At 40.7% G+C, this 25,944-nt stretch overlaps 1 protein-coding gene across 5 annotated transcripts in view; it reads right to left on the bottom strand.

The window, feature by feature from the left end:
* The window catches only part of LOC116267423 (metal transporter Nramp3-like), a 61,253-nt gene that overhangs the window by 24,138 nt on the left and 11,171 nt on the right, over window positions 1-25,944 (bottom strand). For 4 of the 5 annotated variants that reach the window (XM_031649126.2, XM_031649127.2, XM_031649125.2 and 1 more), the window contains exons 12-13: window positions 13,777-13,908; window positions 7,432-7,527 (exon numbers count right to left, since the gene is read on the bottom strand). In XM_031649126.2, coding sequence (XP_031504986.1) covers window positions 7,432-7,527; window positions 13,777-13,908 — 228 coding nt within the window. The remainder of the gene's footprint in view (window positions 1-7,431; window positions 7,528-13,776; window positions 13,909-25,944) is intronic. The other variant, XM_031649129.2, reaches the window with a different exon arrangement.

Here is a 25,944-nt window from a genome sequence, read left to right as displayed (position 1 = left end):
TGCCACTCATGCCCTTTTGTCTGTTTTGCTCTCTGCCGCACGTCCCCTCTTCTTCTCTCTCGCCATTTTCTTTCCCCTCTTTCCGCTGGTTCTCTACCGCTCGACCCTCTTCTCACTCACCCGCACTCCCCCGCCTGCTCTTTCTCTCTCTTCTCACCCCACGGCTGTTTTCCCCCTTGACCGAACCCTTCCTCTCTCTGTCTCTCCTCTCTGTCAGCGTCCCTTTTCTTTGTTTATTTCAGTTTTTTTTTCCTCAACTACTACCGTGGGTCTTTCCTAGCAACAGAGTTTGTGTTAAACTTTTTGGGCGTTTGGGGTTGGTTTGCAGTTTAGGGGACGTTTTTCCCCTCTTACCTGCTAGTAGGGTGTGTAGTGAGCAGCGACAGCAAGCAATCTCGAGCATTGGCACTTGATCGGACGTGTGAAGTGGTTGCTAAAAGGGTTGTAGCAGTTTGGACGCTTGTTTGGGGTGAGCAATACCTAATCAAGCTCAAAATGATGAGTATTTATCTTTTAGAGCATGTATAATTATGGTTCGAGCATGCTAGAGCTTAGAATTGATGATTTTGGGACGCATGTTAGTAATTTTGTTTTTGGGGGAAACTTAGGATTTGCGTTGGAAAGTGATGATTCATGTACTTATTGATTGTTTTAGCATGATGGATTAAGTTTCGAAGCTTTAAGGAAACATGGTAGAGATTGTGAGGTTGTGGGGAAGTTTTGGAACCGTCTTAGGGAGTGTAGCGCAGACTTCGGTGAACGGGTGTATCATGAAGTTAATTAGGGATATATGCGTTTTGGGATGTGACTTGAGGTTGATGTCTTACTTAAAGAACGTTATTGAGGAAGGATTTAGTGACGGTTTGATTGATGGTTGAAGGCCTTGATAATTCAAGGCAACGTCAAGACGTAAAGGAGGAGGCCTTGTGGAGAGCCCGTTGGTCGACACTACCTGTCGATGCCCTCTTGAGGCGCTGTCACGTGCCTCAAGGATTTTATTTTTGTATCTGTTCATTTCTGTTTGATTGGTGTAGGAATCTAGTAGAAACCTTATTCTTGTTTATGTTTGCAGGTGCACCGGGCTCATCCCGTCGACCTTGAGTTCGAAGCTTGAGGCATTTTGAAGAATTTGGTGAGCGCGCCACATGTATGGCAACTTTCCAGGCAAATTCCTGCCTGGGGCAATTGTGTGATTGGGTGCTCCTAGGATCAAGGGATCCTAGGATTGTGATGTTAATTGATTGACGGTTTTGTGATTGAGTATGTGTATGTTGCTTACATGATATGAATGGGTTAGAAAGATTATTAGTCGATTTAAAAATGTTACGCATTGGCATGTGCATGCTAGAATTGATATCTGTTTAGGACAGATGAGGTGGGGTATCGAGTCGAGTGTCTCCTCGACCCCAATTGTGCATTAGAAAGCATCATAGAATGATAACTGCATAGGACAGCTACGAGCCAACCGCAGATCGAGACTACTCTCTGTGGATTGGCTATGTTTTTCAAAGAGGTGATTGACATGACTGATGTGATGATTGATATAAATGTGTATGTTGTTGCATATGCATTGCCATGGGCAATGATGCAAATGGATGTTTGGAGGGTAGTTGTACCCGTATGGTATGACGGCTAGCAATGACTGTTACTGTATGTATAGACCTCATGTGGAGGTAATCGGAGGTGTGGGTGCACTCGGGAAGTGTACTAACCTCGTGTGTTAGCCAGTCTTCTTGTGAATGTGTAACTGTAATGATAAGAATGAATAACTAAGAGATGAGAGGCCAGTGGGATGTGGCTATGTGTTTGGGAGACGTCCCCCTTGATTGCCACTGGTCTCGCCTGTCAGAGCGCAGGCGGTGCAAGGCCCCAGGGTTCTGTTGTGTGTTGTGCTTGGAGCGTTGGGCTCCTGCCTTCCCAACCTGGGTGTCCTAGGGAAGGCTGAGTATCTCACCTTGGACGTCACACATCCAGGGATGAGTGCTCTACCGCTGCAGCGGGTGAAATGGATCCATACTGTTATGGGCCACCACGGGGGTTGTCTCTCGGCTGTAGGCCGCCCGCGGTGTGCACGTGCCTGTGTTGCACCCACAGGAACTGTGAATGCATTAAAGTTAATGAAAATGCAAAGTGTTTGACAGAATGCATGTGACTGACGTATATGTGATTGATATGAATGCAAGTGTTATGTTTAAGCATGCTTCGCATGTGACTGATGTTGTGTTAGTGTGGCCATCAAGTGGCTTTTACGTGTCGCACTCAGACGCGACATGACGATAGATGGGTTGATATTTGTCCCTTTATTTGAGCCTTACTTGAGCGGGTTTGGCATTTTTCTGGCTTGTTGCCATACTGCGAAGGCTAAGCCTTCAGTTGTTTCCTTTTTTCAGGTTTTGGTGTACCCGGGGCAGCAGGCTGAGCAGATGGCTACACTCACGTCCTACTGGGGAGGTTTTGGGTTTTGTTTTGTTCTTGTAGTGCCGGCGCGTCGGGTTTTTGGTTTTACTGATGCCTTGTTTTGATGAGGCATCGATGTTGTGATTTTGGGGCATTTTTGTCAAATGTACAATTGAATTGAAATGCTATATAATGGAAAGCTTGCCCCATTGTTTTGAATTGCTTGGCTCATTCCTTTTTGAACTATTGTGTAGTCACACCTCGATGTTGGATGTTAGAAAAAAAAAAAAATGTTTGAGTGTCAAAAAGGTCGGGGTGTGACAAGTTAGGTAAGCATACACGGAGTAGCTTTCCTTCGAGTCAGAATCCTTCTAGTCAAAGTCCGTTTGATCTCTTTCATGTGGATGTGTGGGGTCCTAGTCGTGTTCCTTTTCGCTCGCATTTTCGGTGTTATCTTGTTTTAGTTGATGATTTTATCGGAGTCAGTTGGGTATTCTTGTTACGAGAAAGATCTGAAGTCATATGTATTATTCAAAAATTTGTCAAGGAAATAAAAACAAAGTTTGGCTTCCTTGTCAAAAACATTCGCACTGATAATGCTCTTGAATTCAAGTCTTCCGTCCTACTTCAATTTTATGCTAATCATGGAATCCGACCTCAATTTACTTGTCCTCATACGTCCCAACAAAATGGTGTCGCCGAACGCAAACATCAGCAACTCCTAAATGTGGCCCGCACCCTCATGCTGCATTCTCACGTACCTGCCTATTTTTTGGGTGATGCTATTCTTACTGTATGCTATCTCATTAACAGATTACCCTCATCAGCCATCCAAGAACGTATCCCCATTCAAATTTTATATCCAGATCGATCGTTATTTCATATACCTCCCAAAGTATTTGGATGCACATGCTTTGCACATATCCTAGGACCAGACAAAAACAAACTTGCTGCCCAAGCCATCAAATGTGTATTTATTGGCTATTCTACCAATCAGAAAAGATATAAGTGCTTTGATCCCCAGACCAAGAAAGAGATTATCAGTGCGGATGTTACATTCTTTGAGTCTCGTCCTTATTTTTCTCCTTCGAGTCCGTCTACGTTTGAGATGTCTGTATCTGTTCCTCTTCCTATTCCACCGTGTCACTTGAGTCGATCCCTCCCTCTCCACCTGTGTCACGTGAACATTTCCATGATCCTCCCTTAGTTCACACTCGCCGTGTTGGTCCTTCTCCAGACCGCCCACCAGAGTCTTCTCAAGAAGTAAGTTCCACTGATAAGCCTAACTCAGGTATAAATGATGACTACTCCACAGATGATCTCCCTATTGCTATGCGCAAAGGCAAGCGACAGTGCACACTACATCCGATTTCTAATTCTGTCTCTACTGACTATCTGAGTACAAGTTTGGTGCAGTTTGATCAAGCTATGTCTAGTCACAATATCCCATCTTCTCACCATGAAGCCCTGTTAGATTCAGGGTGGAGGCAAGCGATGCAAGACGAAATAGATGCTCTTATCTCTCGGGAGACTTGGGACTTGGTAGATCCATCGATGCACTGTGATGTGGTTGGCTCCAAATGGGTGTTCACCATCAAGTATCATGCTGACAGCTCAGTTGAAAGGTTCAAAGCACGTCTTGTCGCTAAAGGATATACACAAACTTATAGAGTTGACTTCTTTGAGACCTTTTCGCCAGTGGCTCGGTTGGACACTATTCAACTTATTATATCTCTTGTTGTCCAGCGGGAGTGGCCTCTATTTCAGCTAGATGTGAAAAATGTCTTTCTATATGGACATCTTTCTAAAACAGCCTATATGCAGCAACCACCGGGTTTTGAGCGACGGGGGGAGTGTGCTAAGGTATGCAAACTAAAGAAGGCCATTTATGGACTTAAACAGAGTCCCCGTGCATGGTTCCATAAGCTTCCATAAGCTGACTGAGGTTTTATCGAAGTGTGGATTTCGAAGATCCCAGCTTGATCACTCGTTGTTTATCAAGCGAGGCACACTGCTTGGACAACTCCGTTATTTTCTTGGTATTGAGGTGGCCCGTAGTAGTAAAGGAGTTGTATTATCTCAAAGAAAATATGTGCTTGATCTTCTGCAGGAAACAGGTTTATTGGGGGGCTAAACCTGCCACACTGCCCATGAATCCTTGCATTCATATATATGATGATGAATCAAAGCTTTTTGACTCTAGATCTTACAGATCTCTTATAGGGAAACTGCTGTATTTGACAGTCACTCACCGCGACATTAGCTTTGCTGTAAATAAACTAAGTTAATTCATGGAAAAACCTCGAAAGGTTCATTGAGATGCTGCTCTAATGATTGTCAGATACTTGAAATCAGCCCCGGGAAAGGGGTTATGGTTTAAAAAGGGAGAAGGTGTTGACATCGAAGCGTATAGTGATACTGATTATGCAGGATCTGTAGATGACAGGAAGTCTACCACTGGTTTTTGTGTCTTTGTGGGAGGCAATCTTATTTCTTGGAGGAGCAAGAAGCAGAATGTGGTGGCTCGATCTAGTGCTGGGTAAGAATATAGGGCTATGGCTCAAACTGTGACTGAAATGTCATGGGTCAGATCAGTGCTTCTAGAGTTGGGTGTTTCAGTGAATCTCCCAATGAAGATGTATTGTGACAACAAGGCAGCGACCTATATTGTAAACAATCCTGTCTTTCATGAGAGGACGAAACACATTGAAGTGGATTGTCATTATGTTCGAGACTTAGTTCAAGAAGGAAGTATTAGCACTGTTCATGTTTCCTCAGAAGATCAAGCAGCTGATATCTTCACCAAGGCTCTTCCCATAGGCGATTTCCTGAGAGGATGTAACAAGTTGAGCATGATTGACATATATGCTCCAGCTTGAGGGAGACTGTTAAAGAGGGTTTTTGCAATATTAAAAAGTTAAAGAGTAGGTCTTTAAATATTTTCTTATACTTGTTGGACTGTTTTTGTAATTTTTGTATCACCAGCCCTAATCTCTTTAACTTGAGATTAGGGTTACGTTAAGGAGTATTCTTTTGGGCTCTTTCACTCTCATTGTAACACATAGATTATGATATTTCTTGGGGATAGAAGTCTCCAGAAGCAAGGAAGACTATGGTTCAAATGAAGAGAAAATACGTTTTCGATTTGTTGTAGGGGACTAGAACGTTAGATGCTAAACCTGCCATCATTCATCTCTAGAATGTTAGATGCTAAACCTGCCATCATTTTGATGAATCTAAGTTATATATTTATGATGGGAAGTCTGATTCTATAGATTGCAAGTCATATAGATCCTTAGTTGGAAAACTCCTGCATGTGACTGTGACCATACCAGATATCTCTTGCTATTGACAAATTGAGCCAGTTTATGGAGAAGCCTAAGAAAGTGCATTGGGATGCAACAATGATGGTTGTCAACTATCTTAAGTCCTCCCCTAGCAAAGGATTACTATTTAAGAAGGGAACATCTTTAGGTATATAGACTTATACTGATGCAGACTATGCTGGGTCTATTGATGATAGGAAGTCTAGCACTGGTTTCTTTGTGTCTTTGTTGTACGTAACTTGGTATTGTGAAGGAGAAAAAAACAAGCCGTAGTTGCCAGATTGAGTGCTGAATTAGAGTATTAGAACTATGGCTCAGATAGCAACAAAGATGATGTGGATAAAGTCCATGCTCATTAGTTTGGGTGTTTCAGTAGATCTTCACATGAAAATGAGATGTGACAATAAGGTTGCCACCTATATTGCAAACAATCTAGTATTCCCTGAAAGAACCGACCAAACGGAGGTCGATTGCCAATACATTCGAGACATGATGCAAGCAAGTGTTATATTTACAGTCCACGTGTCTTTAGAAGATCAAGTGGTCGATGTCTTTACTAAACTACTTTCCATTGTTGATTTTACTAGATGTTGCAACAAGTTGAACATGATTGACATTTATGCTCCAGCTTGAGGAGGAATGTTAAAGAGTTTATATCGCCTAGCTTATTTTAGTAAATATTTTAGTAGTTGTGTCAAGTGAATATCTTGTGACGCTGTCTATATTATTTTTATTTCTTTAGTGAACTATTTACGTAATTTCGTTACTGTCTCCCTATCGCATATTAACGTCTTAACACAGTTTTAGTTCTCTCTCTTCTCTCAACACATACCTTCAATGATATCAAATACTATGACTTAGAAGACCATTTCCCATTGCATAGAAAAGTTAATATTATGATCATTAACATCACTAATGAGCAATGACACACTCAAGCCAATAGAGAGCAAAAAGAGAAACCAATGTGACTTGCAATCATAAAAAGGTAGCACAAATAGAAATTCTAACTGCAATCAAGTTTTTAATATTCATGAAAAGAAACACTACTTCCATACTTCCACACTTACTTTATCTGTGATACATTTTTTTACCCCACTTAGAACCACTACATTTTATCAGATGATTCACATATTTCAAAACAACAAGCACCATAAAGGGGAAAGGGAATTTATTTGAAGACAACAGTGCCAACAATAGATAACGAATCAACTATGGGCCGTAAAGAAAAAAAACTTAATTACCGTACCAATAATCAAGATTTAAGTCACATGGGTACTTGAATAAGGTCCATGTACCCGTGTCACCATACTCGTACCCAAAGTGGGTTGTTGGACACACTTAGATACTTTTTACATGGAAACTGATTTAAACTACTTAATTTTGCTTGATTTAATTTTTTCCAACTCAGTTTTCATACTGTTTTAGAGTTATTGTTCATTAACATGTAATGCTCTTATTTATATCACTTGTTTATTTAAATGTTGCTTTCATTTTGATTGTTTTTGTATATATATACTGTCACATCCTCGTACCCATTCTAAAGTTTCCATGTCCTCACTTGTACCCATGTGACTTAGATCAAGATACAACTATTTGTCCAAGAAAGAGAGAAGGAACATAACTATTTTGACATTGAGAAGTACTTCAATCATCAATATGACAAAATAGACATGAAGATGACCAAGGAAGTTTATATAGAAGACCTTACCCATTTGGAGTTCACATACGGCCCCATCTTTGTCTTGCTGCTTGTAAACTTAAGAAGTGGAACGAGAGCAAATGGCAGCTCAAAGGATAGAATCATCTGTATGGCAAATGTTCAAAAATGAACGTTACTAAAAATGTTACTGAAAGCCTATGGCACAAATGATTTTGCTTAGCATGTCTGGATTTGGGGTAGAATAAATAGAGAGCAGAAATAAAAAGGTAGATCTAGGCTAATTGATAGACCATGGTTGTGGAAAGATAGGATACTTCACAGACATGGTCACATTAATGTCAAACACACTCAATACTACCAGTAATTTTATCTAGAACGTCACCAATGCATTAAGTTTCAATTTCAATTAGTTCTAAAAATTGGAGGTTTACCTATTTGATGTAGAATTGTTGCCCAAGAGTCTATGTTTGAGATGGCATTCATGTGTTATTGGTCATTTGGCCTAGACTAGGAGCTATCTATGTCAATATATTCCAATACTATTGACTTTTTTGAGAAGTACAACGAAGTACGATGTAAATCTTCAGGGGACCCGCTTGTCCATCCACAGTTGAGTAAAAACATGTAAATTCTACCTGTTTCCAGCCCAATAGAAAAGAAATGGAATGTAAATTGCAGTGACTTGCAGCTAGATTCACAACATAACTAATCAGCAAACAACAACTAGTCAGATGAGATGATCATAAAAAAATTATTTCCAACAAGCCAATAAGAGTCCATGCACTTGATTTACACTTGAAACATAGGAAAAAAGAGCGGAAGAATATCCTATACATGAAACTGCACTCTTTCAGTTTAAGGAAAAAAAAAAAAAAAACTGAAGGAGAAAACTCAATAACTGTTAGGTATGCACTATTCATGAGAAGTTGAACTAGTAAATTATTTTTTATGGCTGCATCTAAAATGACAAGACAACCTGATTTGCATGGCAACTTTTGTTGTCACTAATAGCTAAAGACTATTAAAGGTCATTGCGAAATATGGCCTGTTAAATCTATAAGAATTGATGCTCAATCAACCCACAAGCTTTCCAACATAAAGATGTTAAACTATAAATCTTTCACCAGCACGTTGAAGAGGAGTCTCTTAGGATTCCACATCCTTGTAAAATGTGTTAAGATATTTAATGTCCTTGTAACATGTGAAGAGTCTGCTAGGATTCTATGTTGTAGTTAATATCCTTGTAACATGTGAAGTCTCCTAGGATTCTATGATGCAATTAATGTCCTTGTAGCTTGTGAAATCTCCTAGGATTCTATGATGCAATTAATGTCCTTGTAGCTTGTGAAATCTCCTAGGATTCTACGATTGGAGACTCTTAGAATTCTAGAAATGGGATTATAAATAGAGTCCGTGCCAACCATTTTGGCTACGGCTTCTTCTCCTCAGCTTCTTCTTGTTTTCATTCTCTCTCTTTCTCTCTCTCTCTCTATCTTCCTGCGTGAGTGCTGTTTTCTGGTTTCAGATATTGGTGCTAGATTTCTATCATGATATCAGAGCCAGGTTACGTTATCTCTACCTAACGAAATGCCCAAACAAGTCTGACCTGGTTAGAACTCTTTTTTCATCTTGTCTCTATCCTGAATTTACTTTTCTCTTGCGTAATTCTTGTTCCTTTTTCTTCTTGTTTACCTAAGGACACATCTTGTTATATCTTGTCTTCTTTCCCTCTTATCTTCTACCTGTATACCCTTCCTTTCTGCTGTCATGGAAAACCTTTCGCATTCTGGCATGTCCTCAAGTTTTCTTCCTCACCTTATTACCGAAAAACTCAACCATGAGAATTATCTGATCTGGAAAAGGCAAATCATGCCTTTCATAAGAAGTCAAGGCCTTTTTGGACATCTCAATGGTTCAACAAAGGCTCCACCAATATCCGTTTTGCAGGAAATAAAAAACGAGGCAGGAGAAGTTATTGTTGTTCATGAAGACAGCAACCCTGAACATGCTATGTGGATGAGACGTGACCAAAATCTGGTTGCGTATATTTTGTCTACTCTATCTCAACAAGTGTTACTTTCAGTTTCTGATGACTGTACTGCAGAAGAATTATGGAAAACCCTTGCTGATACCTTTTCCCAAATATCAGAAGCTCGAATTATGTACTTAAAGAAAGAATTTCAGAATTTGAGCAAAGGTTCAACGTCTATCATGAATTATTTGGGGCGTATTAAGGCCATCGCAGACCAACTTGCTGCCTCAGGGAATAACATTTCTGATAAGGAAAAGGTGCAGCAAACCTTGAATGGACTTGGGCATGATTATCATGCTTTTATTACAGCTCTTGAGGTCCTTCCTGTTCTACCTTCCTTCAACGAACTACAAGGTAAACTTCTCCAATACGAAATGAATATGAAAAGAGTCATTGAAAGGACTGATCAAGGGAACTCCCAAAATGTGTTGGCTATGAATGTAAAGTTTGGTAAGAGCCATGGGAACTCCAATCATGGTTGTCGTGGCATTCTACCAACACCACATAACCAAGGTATGTCTCCTTTGGATACTTCAAGAAAAATACCAATTTGTTTTCAGTGCAACAAGAAAGGGCACATGAAGGCACAGTGCTGGTTTAATCCTCAGAATAAAAACAAAGGGGTAAGACATGATTACAAACAAGGAGGACAAAGTTCTAAATCCACCGCCGAAGATATGCAGTAGCTATTGATGACCGCATTCTCAAAGATGACTATAAAGCAAAATGAGCAGGGAGAATGGTTCTTGGATTTAGGTGCAGCTACCCATGTGACAGGAAATGCAGGTAAATTGACTAACTTATCCCCTCATTATGGTAGAAGTTGCATTATAACAGGTGATGAAAAATCTCATCCCATTACACATATTGGAAATGCATATATTCCATTGTCATCTTCGTCTCTATCACTGTCTAATGTTGTTCTTGCTCCCAATATCAAAAAGAACATCATATCCATTTCTAAACTCATTGATGATACAAGCTCTTCTGTTGAATTCACACCTTCTTCTGTCTATGTCAAGGACCTCCAAACGAAGAAAATGTTCGCTAGAGGGGAGCGTCAAGGGAATATGTACGTCCTCAAGGAATGTCTACCCAAGGATTCATCCACTTTTGATATAGGATTGAAGACTTTTTCTCTTTCTCATAATGCGTCATCAGTGCCAAGTTCTTGCTATTTTCAATCAAAAGTAAGGGGCCCTAACCAATTTTTGGAGTGTCGGCTAGGACACTGTGGTCGTCATTTCATTGAAAAACTTGTCACAGATAGTCTCATTCCAAGATCAAGCTTACCCCTTACTTCAAGTGTCAAAAAATGTTCAAGTTGTGGACTTTGTAAGAGTCATGTTTTACCTTTCCATAATATAAATCAAAGGGCTTCCAAACCTTTTGAAACTATTTTTTCTGATGTATAGGGGCCCGCACCTATTAATTCCATGTCTGGATCAAGATATTATGTCTTATTCATTGACTCTTACTCACGTTTCACCTGGATTTACTTCATGAAACACAAATCAGAAGTACCCCACATATTTCAAAACTTCTATGCCATGATTCAAACCAAACTTTCATCCAATGTGATGGAGGGGGAGAATATTCCTCACTTGATTTTATTGAATTTTTACGTGAAAAATGGACAACTAGACAAATCTCTTGCCCTTACACATCACACAAAATGGTGTAGTTGAGTGGAAACATCGATATATAGTTGAAAGCACCATGAGCATGATGCATGATACTAATGTGCCCATTTCCTTGTGGACTGAAGCCTTCCATACTGCTGTATACATAATAAATTGTTTGCCTAAGACACTCTTGATGTCTAAATCGCCATATTTTACGCTCTTAGGCAAACAACCAGATTAGAAGAACTTAAAGGTTTTTGGTTGTGTATGCTATGTTCACGTTAATGCTGCCTTGAGAAACAAGTTTCAAGACAAAGCTACTCAATGTAGATTCGTTGGATATGCTGATGAATATAAAGGTTTTCGATGCTATGATCCAACAACTAAACGTATCAAAACTTCAAGAAATATAATTTTTTATGAACATAGTTTTGATGATACAAATGAAATGTCTATGACCATTGAATCTTATGATTCTTGAACAAGTACACAGTTATTCAATGCAGATCCTGCTATAGAAAATGATGTGCCTCAAGGTAAAGATCAAGAGAGAGCAATACAACCGTCAGATATGGCTCAAAATGAAAATCAAGAAGATCCAACACCGTCATCAAGTCATCACGAAAGCAATAATGAAGAACAGAGCAACGATTCACATCGGTATTCAGGTCTTATCTACAGTCGACGACTAAGGGACAGAGATGGTCACAGTGAAGAAGACAACATGCCCCACCTTAGAAGATCCCAATGCATTCGTCATCCCATTCACAGGTGGGTTAGCTATGATTCTTTATCACTTGATTTTCAGTTATTCATGGCAAAAGTTGGCAAGCAGGAAGAACCTACTTCATTTGATCAAGCATCAAAATCACATCATTGGAGAAAGACTATGAAAGAAGAAATGGATGCCTTGCATGAATGTGGAACATGGAAGATCGTTTCAAGGCCACATGGAAAGAACGTAGTGGGATCTAAATGGGTATACAAAATTAAATACAAACCTGACGGCAGCATAGAAAGACACAAAGCAAGGTTAGTAGCAAAAGGGTTTACACAACAATATGGAGAAGATTATGAAGAGACATTCAGCCCTGTGATCAAAATGGGAACAATCCATGTGATTATATCATTGGCAGTTGAATATGGATGGAGACTACATCAAATGAACGTGAAGAATGCTTTTCTTCATGGTGATTTAAAGGAGGAAGTATATATGGAACAACCTCCAAGATACACGAAAGGAGACTCTCATGCATGGGTTTGCAAACTAAGAAAATCTATTTATGGACTTAAACAGGTCTCACGTTCGTGGTTTGACAGTTTCTCTTGCAAGATTCAAGAATGTGGTTTTCGGAGATGTCCTCTAGATCACTCTCTTTTCATTTATCAAAAGGAAAACATATTTACTTTACTTCTTATATATGTCGATGATATTGTTATCACAGGCAATTCAGAAAAACACATAGAAGAAGCTAAAGTTTTGATGATGCAAAACTTCAAAATGAAAGAGCTTGGTGATTTACGATTCTTTCTTGGAGTGGAGATTGATAGGCACAATAATCGCCTCACATTGACACAACAGAAATACACGTTGGATCTGCTGAAAAAGTCAGGTATGTCTGATTGTAAGCCTGTTGGAACTCCTAGTGTTCTAAATCAAAGACTAAGTGCTCAAGATGGGGAGTTATATGAAGATCCTACACAATATCGAAGTGTTGTTGGGGCACTTCAATATCTTACATTCACTAGACCAGATATTATATATGTTGTGAATCAAGTATCTCAATTTATGCATGCACCTAGAGATACTCACACGGATGCTGTCAAAAGAATATTAAGATATCTAAAAGGGACAACAGGAGATGGCTTAGTTTATGGTAAGAGTGAAAATATAACTGCTGAACATCAACTTATGACATTCACAAATGCAGATTGGGCGGGAGATTCCGATCAAAGAAAGTCCATTTCTGGTTTTTGTATTTTCATTGGACGTAATCTTGTTTCTTGGAGTTGTCGAAAGCAAAAGGCAGTAGCAAGATCCAGCACTGAAGCTGAATACAGATGCATGGCTGCAGGTACTGCTGAAGTTACATGGGTTAGACATTTGCTAGAAGACATTGGAGAAAAGATTAAAACGTCAATGTTAATGTGCGATAATCAAAGCGCTATTAACATTGCCTTTAATCCCATACAACATGGTCAAACAAAGCACATTGAGATTGATCAACACTTTGTTGTAGTTAATATCCTTGTAACATGTGAAGTCTCCTAGGATTCTATGATGCAATTAATGTCCTTGTAGCTTGTGAAATCTCCTAGGATTCTACGATTGGACTCTTAGAATTCTAGAAATTGGATTATAAATAGAGACCATGCCAACCATTTTGGCTACGGCTTCTTCTCCTCAGCTTCTTCTTGTTTTCATTCTCTCTCTTTCTCTCTCTCTCTCTCTCTATCTTCCTGCGTGAGTGCTGTTTTCTGGTTTCAGATATTGGTGCTAGATTTCTATCAAAAGATAGGAGAGATATACATACACTCAAGCTGATTACTCTAGCTTTATGCAAAACTTTTACTAATGTATAAGGAGGATTACTTAACTTTTTCAATAAGGTATATCATTTTATTTTCAGCCAACAAGTTATTTCCTTGGAATTATCAGGGGAATGTAGAAGTAATTACCAGTTACTACCTTAGCTAGAGAAACAACAAAGACAGGTGAATGTAAGAACTGAATACCGATGCAATGATGATCAATTTTCCAGCCCCTGTTGAGCCACCAATTATGGCAACAATAAGACTTGGGATGATTGCCAAGGATCTGGTTAAGAAGTTCCGTATCCATGGTCTTAGGCGTAGATCCAGAAAACCCTGCAACAGTATTCTGTCAAAATGTATTCAATCAACTAGACCAACAATAAGTGATGTACTCGAGGATTTAAGCCAAAAGATCAAATACATTGCGGCAAGGTTTGTTTCTTTAACATTTATTACATGCAGATCACAGCAGATGATACCACCAACTCTAATTGGCGAAAATGAAGATATACAACTGTGTTATTAAGATCAGTCTTCCACCATTTGAATACGAAAGGCTGTGTAATCAATACAATGCACCAGCTCAAATGAACTACGTGGACCTGCACGAATGGTGCCTGAAAACTAGGAAGAAGTAGTAATAGCGGCTATATAATGATCTTGTTAGTGGTAACCAAAAGCCCGTCATGCAAAGAAAGTTAATTTTGGAATCAGTAACCCATAGAATATGTGACTGACTTGAGATCATATGAAAGGCTGACTTGCCAAACATGCCAAAGAGCATCTGTACAGTCCAGACAATAGAAGCAGATCCAAGTTCATATATAAACTTTGAACAGAAGAGATACGAAGCAGTTTTTAAGAACTCATTGAGTCAACTTGTAGATTTGGCTCCAATCGGTCCCCTACCAGTTCAACCCAGTAGGAAAACTCATTTTCATCTAAGACCCGGCATGACTTGGTAGAAACTCATTTGACTCACCCATTACAAATCGGTTAAGACTCGGGCAAGTTATGTCTACCTTTTTCCAATGAAAACTCGGGGAGTCATTTTACAGTTTGCATTTTCTAGGCCTTGTTTGGCCAAACTTTTATTTTATGCAGAGAACAAATTTTTGCAACCTCATTTTTCTAAGTTTTTCTTTAATGTTTCTAGTTGTTAGTTTGTGTTTTTGTGAGATTTTAGAAGCCCACTTTCTCTGCTATGACACATAGGTACGTGTACTGGTGCGGATACGGATCATTTTCAATAAACTTGGGTGCGGGGGTACGGCCGTACACACACGCGTATATATTGCGATTAAAAATTATATTTCCACCGCCACCTGGTGCTTTCCCTAATTTTTTCACATAGCGCAAAGAGGCTGAGATGGATTATCTATTTCTAATGCAGCGGTATTAACACTACTATTGCTACTGGCAAGATTTCTACTTCCACTTGTAGGCATTGTTTCTTTTCCCTTATCAGCCATTACAACTTATATGAAAAGCACCTAACAAGAGCTGCAAAGACGCACACAAAAAAGAACACGATGACCATCAGTCACTAAACTTCCCAAACTGTCAAGATTTTTACAGAATCAGTCACTAAACTTCCCCAAAGTCCCAAACAGTCACGATTTTTACAGAATAACTTTGGCAAAACTTCCACAAAATCGAACACGCTGTAAATAACGCACAAAAAGAAACAAAATTTCTATTGAACATGCTGTAAATAACACGCACAGAAGAACCGCCTCAACCGATGAGAAAACAAGCAATACCAGAATGTCAGATGCATGAGAACAAATCTTATACAGGAAAAAGCAGCAACTTGTGCGGCGTTTATAGCATCTCCAAGACAGACGAGGAAATGACGAAAAACTGAACAACGAGATCTAAGAAATGAAGAGACACAGAGCACATGATCAACGATGAGGAGGAGACAGAGTAATAACCATCGAGAGGGAAGGAATGAAGAGGAGGTAAGGAGGACGACAGGATGTACTAGCCGGTAGCTCGCCGGTGGAAAACGACGTCTGCCAGCACCAGACAAATGGAAAGAAGAGCGCATTGACAGAAAATAGAAGAAATTGGCAAAATGGAAGCAAATACCATCCACAGTCGCCGTTGTTCGTCCACCCAAGTCGCTGGTCGCCGCCGTTCGTCCACCCAAGTCGCCGGTCGCCCCAGATGCAGAAGTCGTTCGTGAAATGGGTAGAAGGAAGAAGATGTCGAGGGGTTTAGGGTTTTCTTTCGACCAATTTAATGTTAGATTATTTTTCAAAGTTAAAAACTTAAAATCGTTAAAATAAAAAATAAACATCTTTGGACTCTGTCAAAGTTGACCGAGTCCAAAAATGGATCGATTTGAACCCGGGAACGTTGACCGTACCAGGTACCGCGTTGACCATATTAGTAGCCCATCCATAGCCGTACTGGTACCGTGCGGGTACTCCTCCTAAGGAGCAGTACCCGTGTGACATAGTTTCTCTGTCAAACTATGGAAATTTATGAACTTATTAGAGTTTTGGGTTTTGAGGTTTTAGGTTTGATTTAGATGGGCATTAGTTAATTGTCTTTGCCTTTTTCTCTTTTTGCTCTTGCTAATTGGCCCAATTAGCAATCCTTATATTAGGGCTGTTCAAGTAGTCGAGCTAACTCGAGCTCGACTCGAACTCGATTCGTTTATTAAACGATTACAGTTCAAGTGAACTCAACAACCTAAATGAGTCGAGCTCAAGTTAAGTGGGTCGGCTTGGTTAAACTCTGTTAAGCTCAAGAAATAAAATATATAAAATAAGTATCATAAAATTATCAAAAAAGTAGATTGCTCAAATGGGTATACGAGTGACTGGTATGTGGGAGGTTCCATGTTCAAGTCTATATGCTGCCTCTTCCTTGAAAAAATAAAATTTTTAATGAAATGTTTGGCTAGGCTCAAGCCCAATCGAGCCGAGTTCGAGTTCCTTTCAAGACACACGAGCTGAGTTCGAGCTGGCTCAACTCGCTCACCGGATTTCTACCTTTATGTTTGATCTTGTGATTAGTTATTTACAAAGTTTAGCTAGGCTAGAAAACCATGTAAGGTGCATGCTATATCTAGATCAACAGCCAATATAAGCACAAAGGTCGGGCCCACTTGATTCTATGTTCTATATAGTTCTTAAGTCATTATGGATCACTAAGAAAACTCAATTTATTGTCAATGGGTTCATGCCCCACCTAACCTTCTGCCAGACCCAGTAGAATATATTACCCTCAAATGTGTGCATTGAGAAAGCACACTTTGTTGTGGAAACAAGTTTCTTCAGGATCAATTTGACAATACCAAATTCTTCTCAAGCAAGTTATATATTTTGCCACGTTTTTTTATTATGCTCATGGATGGGGAAACCATTTGAATTGTCTTAGAGGACTTTGGTGCACCCTTCTTTTATGTCAATCAAACCTTCATAACGATTAAGTATGAGAAAACAACAAAACACCCTCATTTCCACCCCGCCACTTCACATCAAGGTGGCTACCCATTCCCATGAAATTTCCAAGTGCTTACAATCACTCGAGGGACCTCTTTAAGACAATAGGGCCTCATATGAGTGCGTTTGTGATCTCAGTTTGCCCAAGCGTTAGATCATATTATGGGTCTAAGTTCCTTCCATCTAAATTTCTTTTTGATCCACCACATTAAGATAGAGCTAAAATTATTTCGTGGGAGGAATTCCATTCCAAACCAAGATAATATATGCTTCCAAATCATATAGGGGAACAAGGCTGTGGTGTTTTGCAAAACTGGGGCCAAACCTACCTCTTCAGCTATGGGGATTTGGTAGCATGCTTTTAGTTTGGACACATGAAAAACAGGGTGGATCTGGCTGCCTGCTGGCAGCTGTAGTTCATAAGCCAAAGCCCCCACTTTCCGTGTAATAAGGTAAGGCCCCACAAATCGAGATGCCAGCTTGACATTGCCTTGTGTTGTCTTGGTTCCCAATCCATGTGGTAGCCTCTGAAGGTACACCCACTCTCCCACCTTGAACTGCTGGTCTTGATGGTGCCTGTTGTATTGAAGGACCATTCGAGAGTGGGCAGCAGCCAAGTGCTGCTTAAGGTCCTTCAAGATGGCATCCCTGCACCTTAATTGCACGTCAACTTCCTCCTCTTTAGATGTACCTGGCTGATACCTTCTTAGATCGGGAGGGGTTATGTTGTAAACAGCTTCAAATGGGGTGGTCCCTGTGGCTGTGGAAGAATGCCGCCCTGTGTCAGGGATATTCTGCTCATGACAGGTAATCAGCCCTCGCCCTGAGAAGCAATGCAGGTATGTCTCTAAACTTCTATTAACAATTTCTGTTTGGCCATCGGACTGCCGGTGGTAGGCTGTACTCATCTGCAGCTTGTTGCCGTGCAGTTGGAAATATTCTTCCCAAAAACTACTTAAAAATAGAGAATCTCTGTCACTTACTATTGAACAAGGGACTCCATGTAGCTTCCTTACCTGCTCTTGAAATGCTTTCGCCACCAATTTTGCAGAAAATGGGTGGGCTAATGCAATAAAGTGGGCATACTTAGCCAAGCGATCCACCACTACAAAACCACTGATTTTGCAGTTGCCGATAGTTTCATCAAACTTTTAATAAAACATGGCAGCAACAGCAACCAAATAAAAATGGCAGGCGGCAGCCAAAATAGCCAGCAAGAGATAAAAATCAAACAAAACATGAAAAAATGGAAAGATCTACGGATTTATAGTTCGATCTTCAAACAAAAACATCTCCAAATCAAAAGAATGAAAACCCACAAATCAACAAAATGAAACTCTAAGTTGTAATAACAAAAAGAAAACAAAAAATACTTGGCCGCCACCAGTCATTGCTGTTGTAGACAAGAGGTGAAGAAAACGCAGGTAGGCCGAGCTCTGCAGCCAGAGCTCAACTTGTGTATTTCGTAAGTTAAAACTGTTGACGTGTATTAGTGGATGGGTTTTCTGTCCAGGTCTGGGTCTGGACCCGGATCAGTTTGTGTTACTGTTGGGCTCTACTTAAGTCATTGTAATCCCTAATTTCTTTGTGAATGAAAAAATATAGAGAGAGAACGTTTGGCTGCTAGTGGGCACCAGATTTTCTCCTCCGTGGATTTTTCCCTCGTGTTGAGGGTTTTCCACGTTAAATTTGTCATTTCCCTTCCTTTCTCCTCTTTCTACATGGCATCAGCCGACTATGTTCTGTTTTTTTTTTCCGTGTTGGGTTCGGACAAAGGATCATGCCATCACCAAAGTTGCCCAAGTTAGTGCAACGTATATGGTCCAGACGATTGAAGTTCTGCTATGAGTCTCGATGGAGCTTCACTGACAACTGTCGTGGATTTCCGGCTACAGTCCATCGACGGTTGCTCGACACAAGGTGGTTGTCGTCGTTAGGTCACTCGAGCTCCGCCGTCACCTGTCTCAGCCGTGAAGTTGAGGTACGTCGATCGTGGTCCCCTGTCGTGCATCGCTCGAGAGTCGCCTGTTGTTTCTACGTTTCTGCAAGACGCCGACTCGTTGTCTGCCGCTGTTCCCTGCTTCCGCCTACTGCATGACGTTAGGTCACAGTCCACCGCCTGAACTGCCAGCGCCTGAGAGCCCATCCTGCTGCATCGCCCTCACTTGAGCTTGCTGCTTCTGCATCACCCGACCTCTCTTTGCAGTCACACGACCCATCTGCTGTGTCGCCTCCCCATCCTCGTTTCAGCAAGTGCTTTCTCTCTGGTATTATCCTCTGTCACAGTTGTCGTTTGTTCGTTGCTGCGCGGCTATGTGTCACAGGCATATTCTCCTTGATCCTTCAGTTACTGCATTGGCATGGCGGAATTAGCCTCCTCTACTGGTAATACTGACCAAGCAGATGTTGGGGTCTCTAGAACTAAAAATATACCTGTTAAGGTCACCACTATTCGTCTTACTAAGGATAATTATTTTCAATGGTCTGCTGCTATCACTATGGGGATCACTGGTTTGGGGCGAATTGCCTATGTCAATGGGAAGAAGGTTGAACCGCTTGAGACTAGCCCAGCATGGGATACATGGTTTCTTGAAGATAATCAAGTAAAAACTTGGATTGTTAACTCTGTTTATTCGGATATTCAACCTCTTATTCTCCGTAAGAGGATTGCTAGAGACATGTGGGGCATTTTAGAAAAAAAGTATGGGCGAAAGAAGGATGTTCGTATGTATCAATTAATGAAGGATGTCTATGCCCTACGACAAGGGAAACTTTCCATGGCTGATTTTTATGCGATGTTGAAATCAAAATGAGAAGAACTCGACTACTACTCCGATTATGCTTGGAGTTGTCCACAAGACCTGCTGCGTTATTGAACCAAAGAATGGAATAGGGTGTTTGTATTCTTAGTAGGGCTCAAAGATGATTTCGAAGGCTTAAGGAGTCAGATTCTTAAATTAGAGGGACTGTGTGGCATTGAAGATGTCTATTCTCGTGTTGAAGCTGAAGAGCAAAGATGCCATGTTCTTACAGGGAGAAAAGAGGCCCATATCTCATACACTGAGAGGTCTACCCTTGTTAGCCGTGCCCCTATGGGAGCCACTCGGTCTTCCAGGAAATGTACTCACTGCAAGAAAACTGGTCATACCGTAGAGTTTTGCAAGGATTTGCATCATGAAAAGAAGAATGGTCGTGGGAAGTTTTCTAGTGGGAAGAAGCCTGGTTCTAATACGACTGAACCTAATGGAGGAAAGACATCCATCTCTGCTGAACAGATTTGTGAGCTCCATGCCTACTTGAGCCAGATTGAAACTTGCCAAGTTGAAACATCAGATGGTGTGAAAATTAATCGTGCCCTTGCCATTTCTGGAGAAAAAAGTAATCCTTGTATGGGAGAATGGATAGTTGACAGTTGAGCCACCCACCACATGACTGGCAATCCTAAGTTTTTCCATGAGTATAAGCTCTCATCAGGAAAAGAACGTGTTTCTCTTGCCGATGGTTCTTCTAACTCCGTGGTCGGGAAAGGGAGTCTCTCACTTTTAAACAAATTTTTAGTACATGATGTTTTACATGTTTCGCATCTTCCCTTGAATCTCTTGTCAGTCAGCAAAATTACAAAAGAGTTGAATTGTGAACTTATTTTCTCTGCCAATCGTTGTGTTTTGCAGGACTTGGTGACGGAGAAGAGGATTGGGATTGGTTTGGTGTTTGAAGGCCTATATCGATTACCCATGCCTGTTGCCACAGCTCTCATGACAGCAGTCAGAAAAACGAAGAAGAGAGAGGACTTCCTTCAATTGTTTTTCTATTGGCATGAACGTCTTGGGCATCTTCCTTTTGGAATTTTGAAACAATTATTCCCGATTTATGTTCCAATTTAGATATGAATATGATATCTTGTGATGCATGTCAGTTTGCTAGACATGTTAGGGCTTCATACCCTATTTCCACCACTCGTACTAATGAAGTGTTCTCCTTGATCCATTCTAATATGTGGGGGCCTTCGGGAATTCATTTTCGTCATGGATTTCATTCAGTACTTTATAACCTTTATAGATGAGTGTTCTCGTAATACTTTTGTATACTTGCTGAAAGACTGTAGTGAAGTGCCTAATATCATAGAGACGTTCATTCTTCTTGTGGAGACTCAATATGGAGGATCTGTTAAGACCTTTCGGTCTGACAATGCTCGTGAGTATGTATGTCAATCTGTTGATGATTTCTTTCGAAAAGGGGAGATTGTTCATGAGACGTGTTGTAGTTATACTTCCCCCCAAAATGGGGTGGCTGAGAGAAAAAATTGTCAGTTACTTAATGTCACCAGGGCCCTCTTGTTTGAAAGGAATCTTCCAAAACAATATTGGGGTGATGTTGTTCTCACTAGTGCATATTTGATTAATCGTATGCCTAGTCGTATGCTAAATGGGCAGACCGCCCATTCTATGCTACCAAGGAGTCGTCAACCCTTTCCTCTCCCACCTCGTGTCTTTGGATGTGTTTACTTTATTCATAATCACAATCCTAATGTTAAAAAACTTGATCCAAGGTCGATTAAAAGTGTATTTGTTGGCTATTCTCCCACTCAAAAGGGTATAAGTGCCTTGATCCCTCTACTGGGCGTGTCTATGTTACCAAGGATGTCACTTTCTTGAAACATGTCTCCTATTTTGGAGAGAATTCTCTTCAGGGAGAGAAGTTTATGTCAAGAGAAGAGTCTTCTCCTAGTCAAGAAATTCAATTCACAGATTTTCTGAAATATAAAAGGGAAGAGAGTCAAGTTACAGTCACAGATGTTCTTGAGCATGAGAAGGATGAAGGTTGTTCAACTGGGACAGAGGACGAAAGTAACCACTTGTTTAGGCAAGTTTACTCTAGGCGAAGAGTGCCTACAGATGAAGTGACTGGTGGAAAGAATTCTACTCCCAATCCCAATGCTACACCTTCCCTGTATGACCTAAGCCGTGCTCGAAAGGAATCAGTTAAGAAAGAGTTTCAGATAGAGGTTGCTAATGAAGAGCTACTGATGCAAATCGACTTGTAAACGGACTTTGCAAGCCAACGTGCAGTAGACTATCAGTCCATCAAGTGTGTTTTCATTGGCTATCCTTCCTATCAAAAAGACTACAAATGTTTTGATCTCTTAACTCATAAGGAATTTATCAGTGCGGATGTTACCTTCTTTGAGTCTCAACCTTATTACATCTCCTCTTGTCCTCCACAACAGATGCCACCTTCCGTTCCTCTTCCCATTCCTCCCATCCCATTGGAGTCGGTTCCTTCTCACCTTGAGTCTGTGTCTCCCCCCAATAGTCGCTTTACAAATCCTCCACAGACTTATACCCGTCGACATAAGGCTCCCACTGTCTCTCCACCAATGTCTCCTTAGGAGGTAAGCTCTCCTGAAAACCTAGATTATGGCACCCATCTGCAACAGTTCGTGTCAGCCTTGTCAGTGCACTCTGTTCCCTCTAGTCACCAACAGGCAGTACTTGACCCGAAGTGGCGGCAAGCTATGCAAGATGAGATGGATACTCTACTACAACGAGGGACATGGGACTTGGTTGATCCTCCATCTGGTTGTGATGTCGTTGGCTCTAAATGGGTTTTCACCATCAAGTATTTATCCAATGGCTCAGTGAAACGCTACAAAGCTCGTCTTGTAGCCAAAGGGTATACACAAACATATGGTGTTGATTTCTTTGAGACTTTCTCGCCTGTAGCTAGGATGGGGACCATACGTCTTCTTGTGTCAGTCGCAGTGCATTATGATTGGCCCTTATATCAGTTGGATGTCAAAAATGCTTTCTTATATGGGGATCTTGATGAGACTGTTTACATGCAGCAACCCCCTGGCTTTGAACGTCAGGGTGAGTGTGGTAAGGTGTGCAGGTTGAAGAAAGCTATCTATGGATTGAAACAAAGTCCTCGTGCTTGGTTTCGCAAATTCTCTGAAGTGGTGTTAGAATGTGGCTTTACGAGGTCTCAGCTGGACCATTCGTTGTTCATCAAGAAAGGATCTAGAGGTACAGTTGTGCTCGTGGTGTATGTTGATGATATTGTTTTGACAGGTGAATGTGAGCAGGAGGTAGCTCTAACAAAGCAGTTCTTGCAAAAACGCTTTGTTACCAAAGATCTTGGTCAGCTACAGTATTTTCTTGGCATCGAAGTTACTCGTAGCAAGGAAGGAGTTGTGTTGTCACAAAGGAAGTATGTTCTTGATCTTTTATAAGACACAGGGATGCTAGGAGCTAAACCAGCAACTCTTCCTATGAATCCATGGGTACATCTATATGAGGATGACTCGAAAGATGTAGCTTCACAAGCCCACAGGTCGTTGATTGGTAAGCTTATTTATGTGGCAGTGACTCGACCATATATTAGCTTTGTCGTGGGAAAATTAAGCCAATTCATGGAAAAACCAAAACAATCACATTGGGATGCAGCTATGTTGATTGTCAAATATTTGAAGTCCTCCCCTAGCAAAGGCCTTTTCTTCAAAAAAGGTACATCTCTTGATGTTGACGCTTACAGTGATGCAGATTATGCAGGCTCAATTGATGACAGGAAGTCTACCACAGGGTTTTGTGTGTTTGTGGGAGAAAATCTCATTTCCTGAAGGAGTAAGAAACAAAGTGTTGTTTCTAGGTCTAGTGCGGAGTCAGAATATCGTGCGATGGCTCAAACTGCTGCCGAAATGACTTGGTCTAGATCCCTACTTAAGAGTCTTGGTATTCCAACTTCTTTGCCTATGAAAATGTTTTGTGATAACAGAGCTGACACATACATTGCCAATAATCCTGTATTTCATGAGAGGACAAAGCACATTGAAGTTGATTGTTATTATATTCATGATATGGTTCAACGGGAAATCATCTCCACTATACATGTAGCCTAGAGGATCAAACAACTGATATCTTTACTAAAGCATTGCCTATTGCAGAGTTCTCTAGATGTTGTAACAAGCTGAGCATGATTAACATCTACGCTCCAGCTTGAGGGGGAGTGTTGAATAACATTTATAATAGGTGGTCTTTTGAATATTTAAAAGGTGTATTAACAACTTTTATTAATAGTTCTTCCAGTCTTGGATTGTTTTTGTAATTTCTTCTTTTTACCCAAATTCTCATTTAACGTGAGAAGTGGGCAGCTTAATGAATTAGATCGTGCAGTTTTCTCTCTCTCTCTCTCTCAACCTCTCCTCGTCTCTCTTGATCTCTCACAACAGTTAGTTTATGTTGATGATATGATTGTTACAGGCGATGACAAAGAGGAAATAACAAAATTAAAGGAGTTATTGGCTGTCAAGTTTGATCTCAAGGACCTTGACAAGCTAAGATATTTTCTTGGTATTGAAATTGCTAGGTCTTTGCACGAGCCTTGTATTGAATCAACGAAAGTACACTTTAGATTTACTAAAGGAGACTGGAAACCTGGGGTGTAGACTTGCCTCTACTCCTCCGGATGCTGGACACAAGCTCAGTATTAGAGATGGAGAACCTCTCTATGAAGAGGCTAAGGGAAGGTATCAACGTCTGGTTGGAAAGTTGATCTATCTTACTCTCAGTAAACCTGATATTACCTTTGTTGTGAATGTGATGAGTCAGTTCATGCATGCTCCAATGGATGTTCACTTGAAGGCTGTTGACAGGATCTTGTGTTACTTGAAGAGGAATCCCGACAAGGGCCTCCTATATGTTAGGCAAGGCCCTTTCGAAATTGAAGGGTATTCTAACTGGGCAGGTTGTGTTGATACTAGGAGGTCCACCTCAGGCTACTGTGTTTACCTGGGAGGGAATCTTATAGTATGGAGGAGTAAGAGACAAGATGTTTGCCCTCGCTCTAGTGCAGAGGATGAATACAGAGCAGTTGCTATGGGAGTTTCTGAGCTATTGTGGTTGAAAGTATTATTGACTGATAGGTATAAAGATTGAAAGGCCGATGAAGATGTATTGTGATAACAAGCCAGCAATCATCTTGGCCAACAACCCTGTGTTACATGACAGAACCAAACATGTTGAGATTGAACCTCACTTCATCCGAGAGAGGATTGATGCTAAAGAACTGGTCCTACCATACATGGAGTTCGAAGATCAGACAGCAGATTTTCCGACTAAAGCCTTGCAGTTGACCTTCTTTGAGAAAAATGTATCCAACTTGGGCATGTTTGATATGTATGCCCAACTTGAGGGGGGAGTGTTGACATGTATTAGTGGATGGGTTTTCTGTCCGGATCTGGGTCTGGACCCGGTCCAGTTTGTGTTCCTGTTGGACTCTACTTAAGTCATTGTAATCCCTAATTTCTGTGTGAATGAAAAAATATAGAGAGAGAACATCTGGCTGCTTGTGGGCACCAGATTTCCTCCTCCGTGGTTTTTTCCCTCGTGTTGAGGGTTTTCCACGTTAAATTTGTCTTCTCCCTTCCTTTCTCCTCTTTCTACAAAAACGAAAAATTTTCATGGTTACCTGATCCAACCCGTACAGAGTATCAACGTCTGGTTGGAAAGTTGATCTATCTTACTCTCAGTAAACCTGATATTACCTTTGTTGTGAATGTGATGAGTCAGTTCATGCATGCTCCAATGGATGTTCACTTGAAGGCTGTTGACAGGATCTTGTGTTACTTGAAGAGGAATCCCGACAAGGGCCTACTATATGTTAGGCAAGGCCCTTTCGAAATTGAAGGGTATTCTAACTGGGCAGGTTGTGTTGATACTAGGAGGTCCACCTCAGGCTACTGTGTTTACCTGGGAGGGAATCTTATAGTATGGAGGAGTAAGAGACAAGATGTTTGCCCTTGCTCTAGTGCAGAGGCTGAATACAGAGCAGTTGCTATGGGAGTTTCTGAGCTATTGTGGTTGAAAGTATTATTGACTGATAGGTATAAAGATTGAAGGGCCGATGAAGATGT

This window comes from Nymphaea colorata, chromosome 14, assembly GCF_008831285.2.
Source record: "Nymphaea colorata isolate Beijing-Zhang1983 chromosome 14, ASM883128v2, whole genome shotgun sequence".
NCBI classification, from domain to species: domain Eukaryota; kingdom Viridiplantae; phylum Streptophyta; class Magnoliopsida; order Nymphaeales; family Nymphaeaceae; genus Nymphaea; species Nymphaea colorata.
The sequence above is the reverse complement of the archived record's forward strand: the minus strand, read 5'-3'. Positions and strand labels throughout refer to the sequence as shown.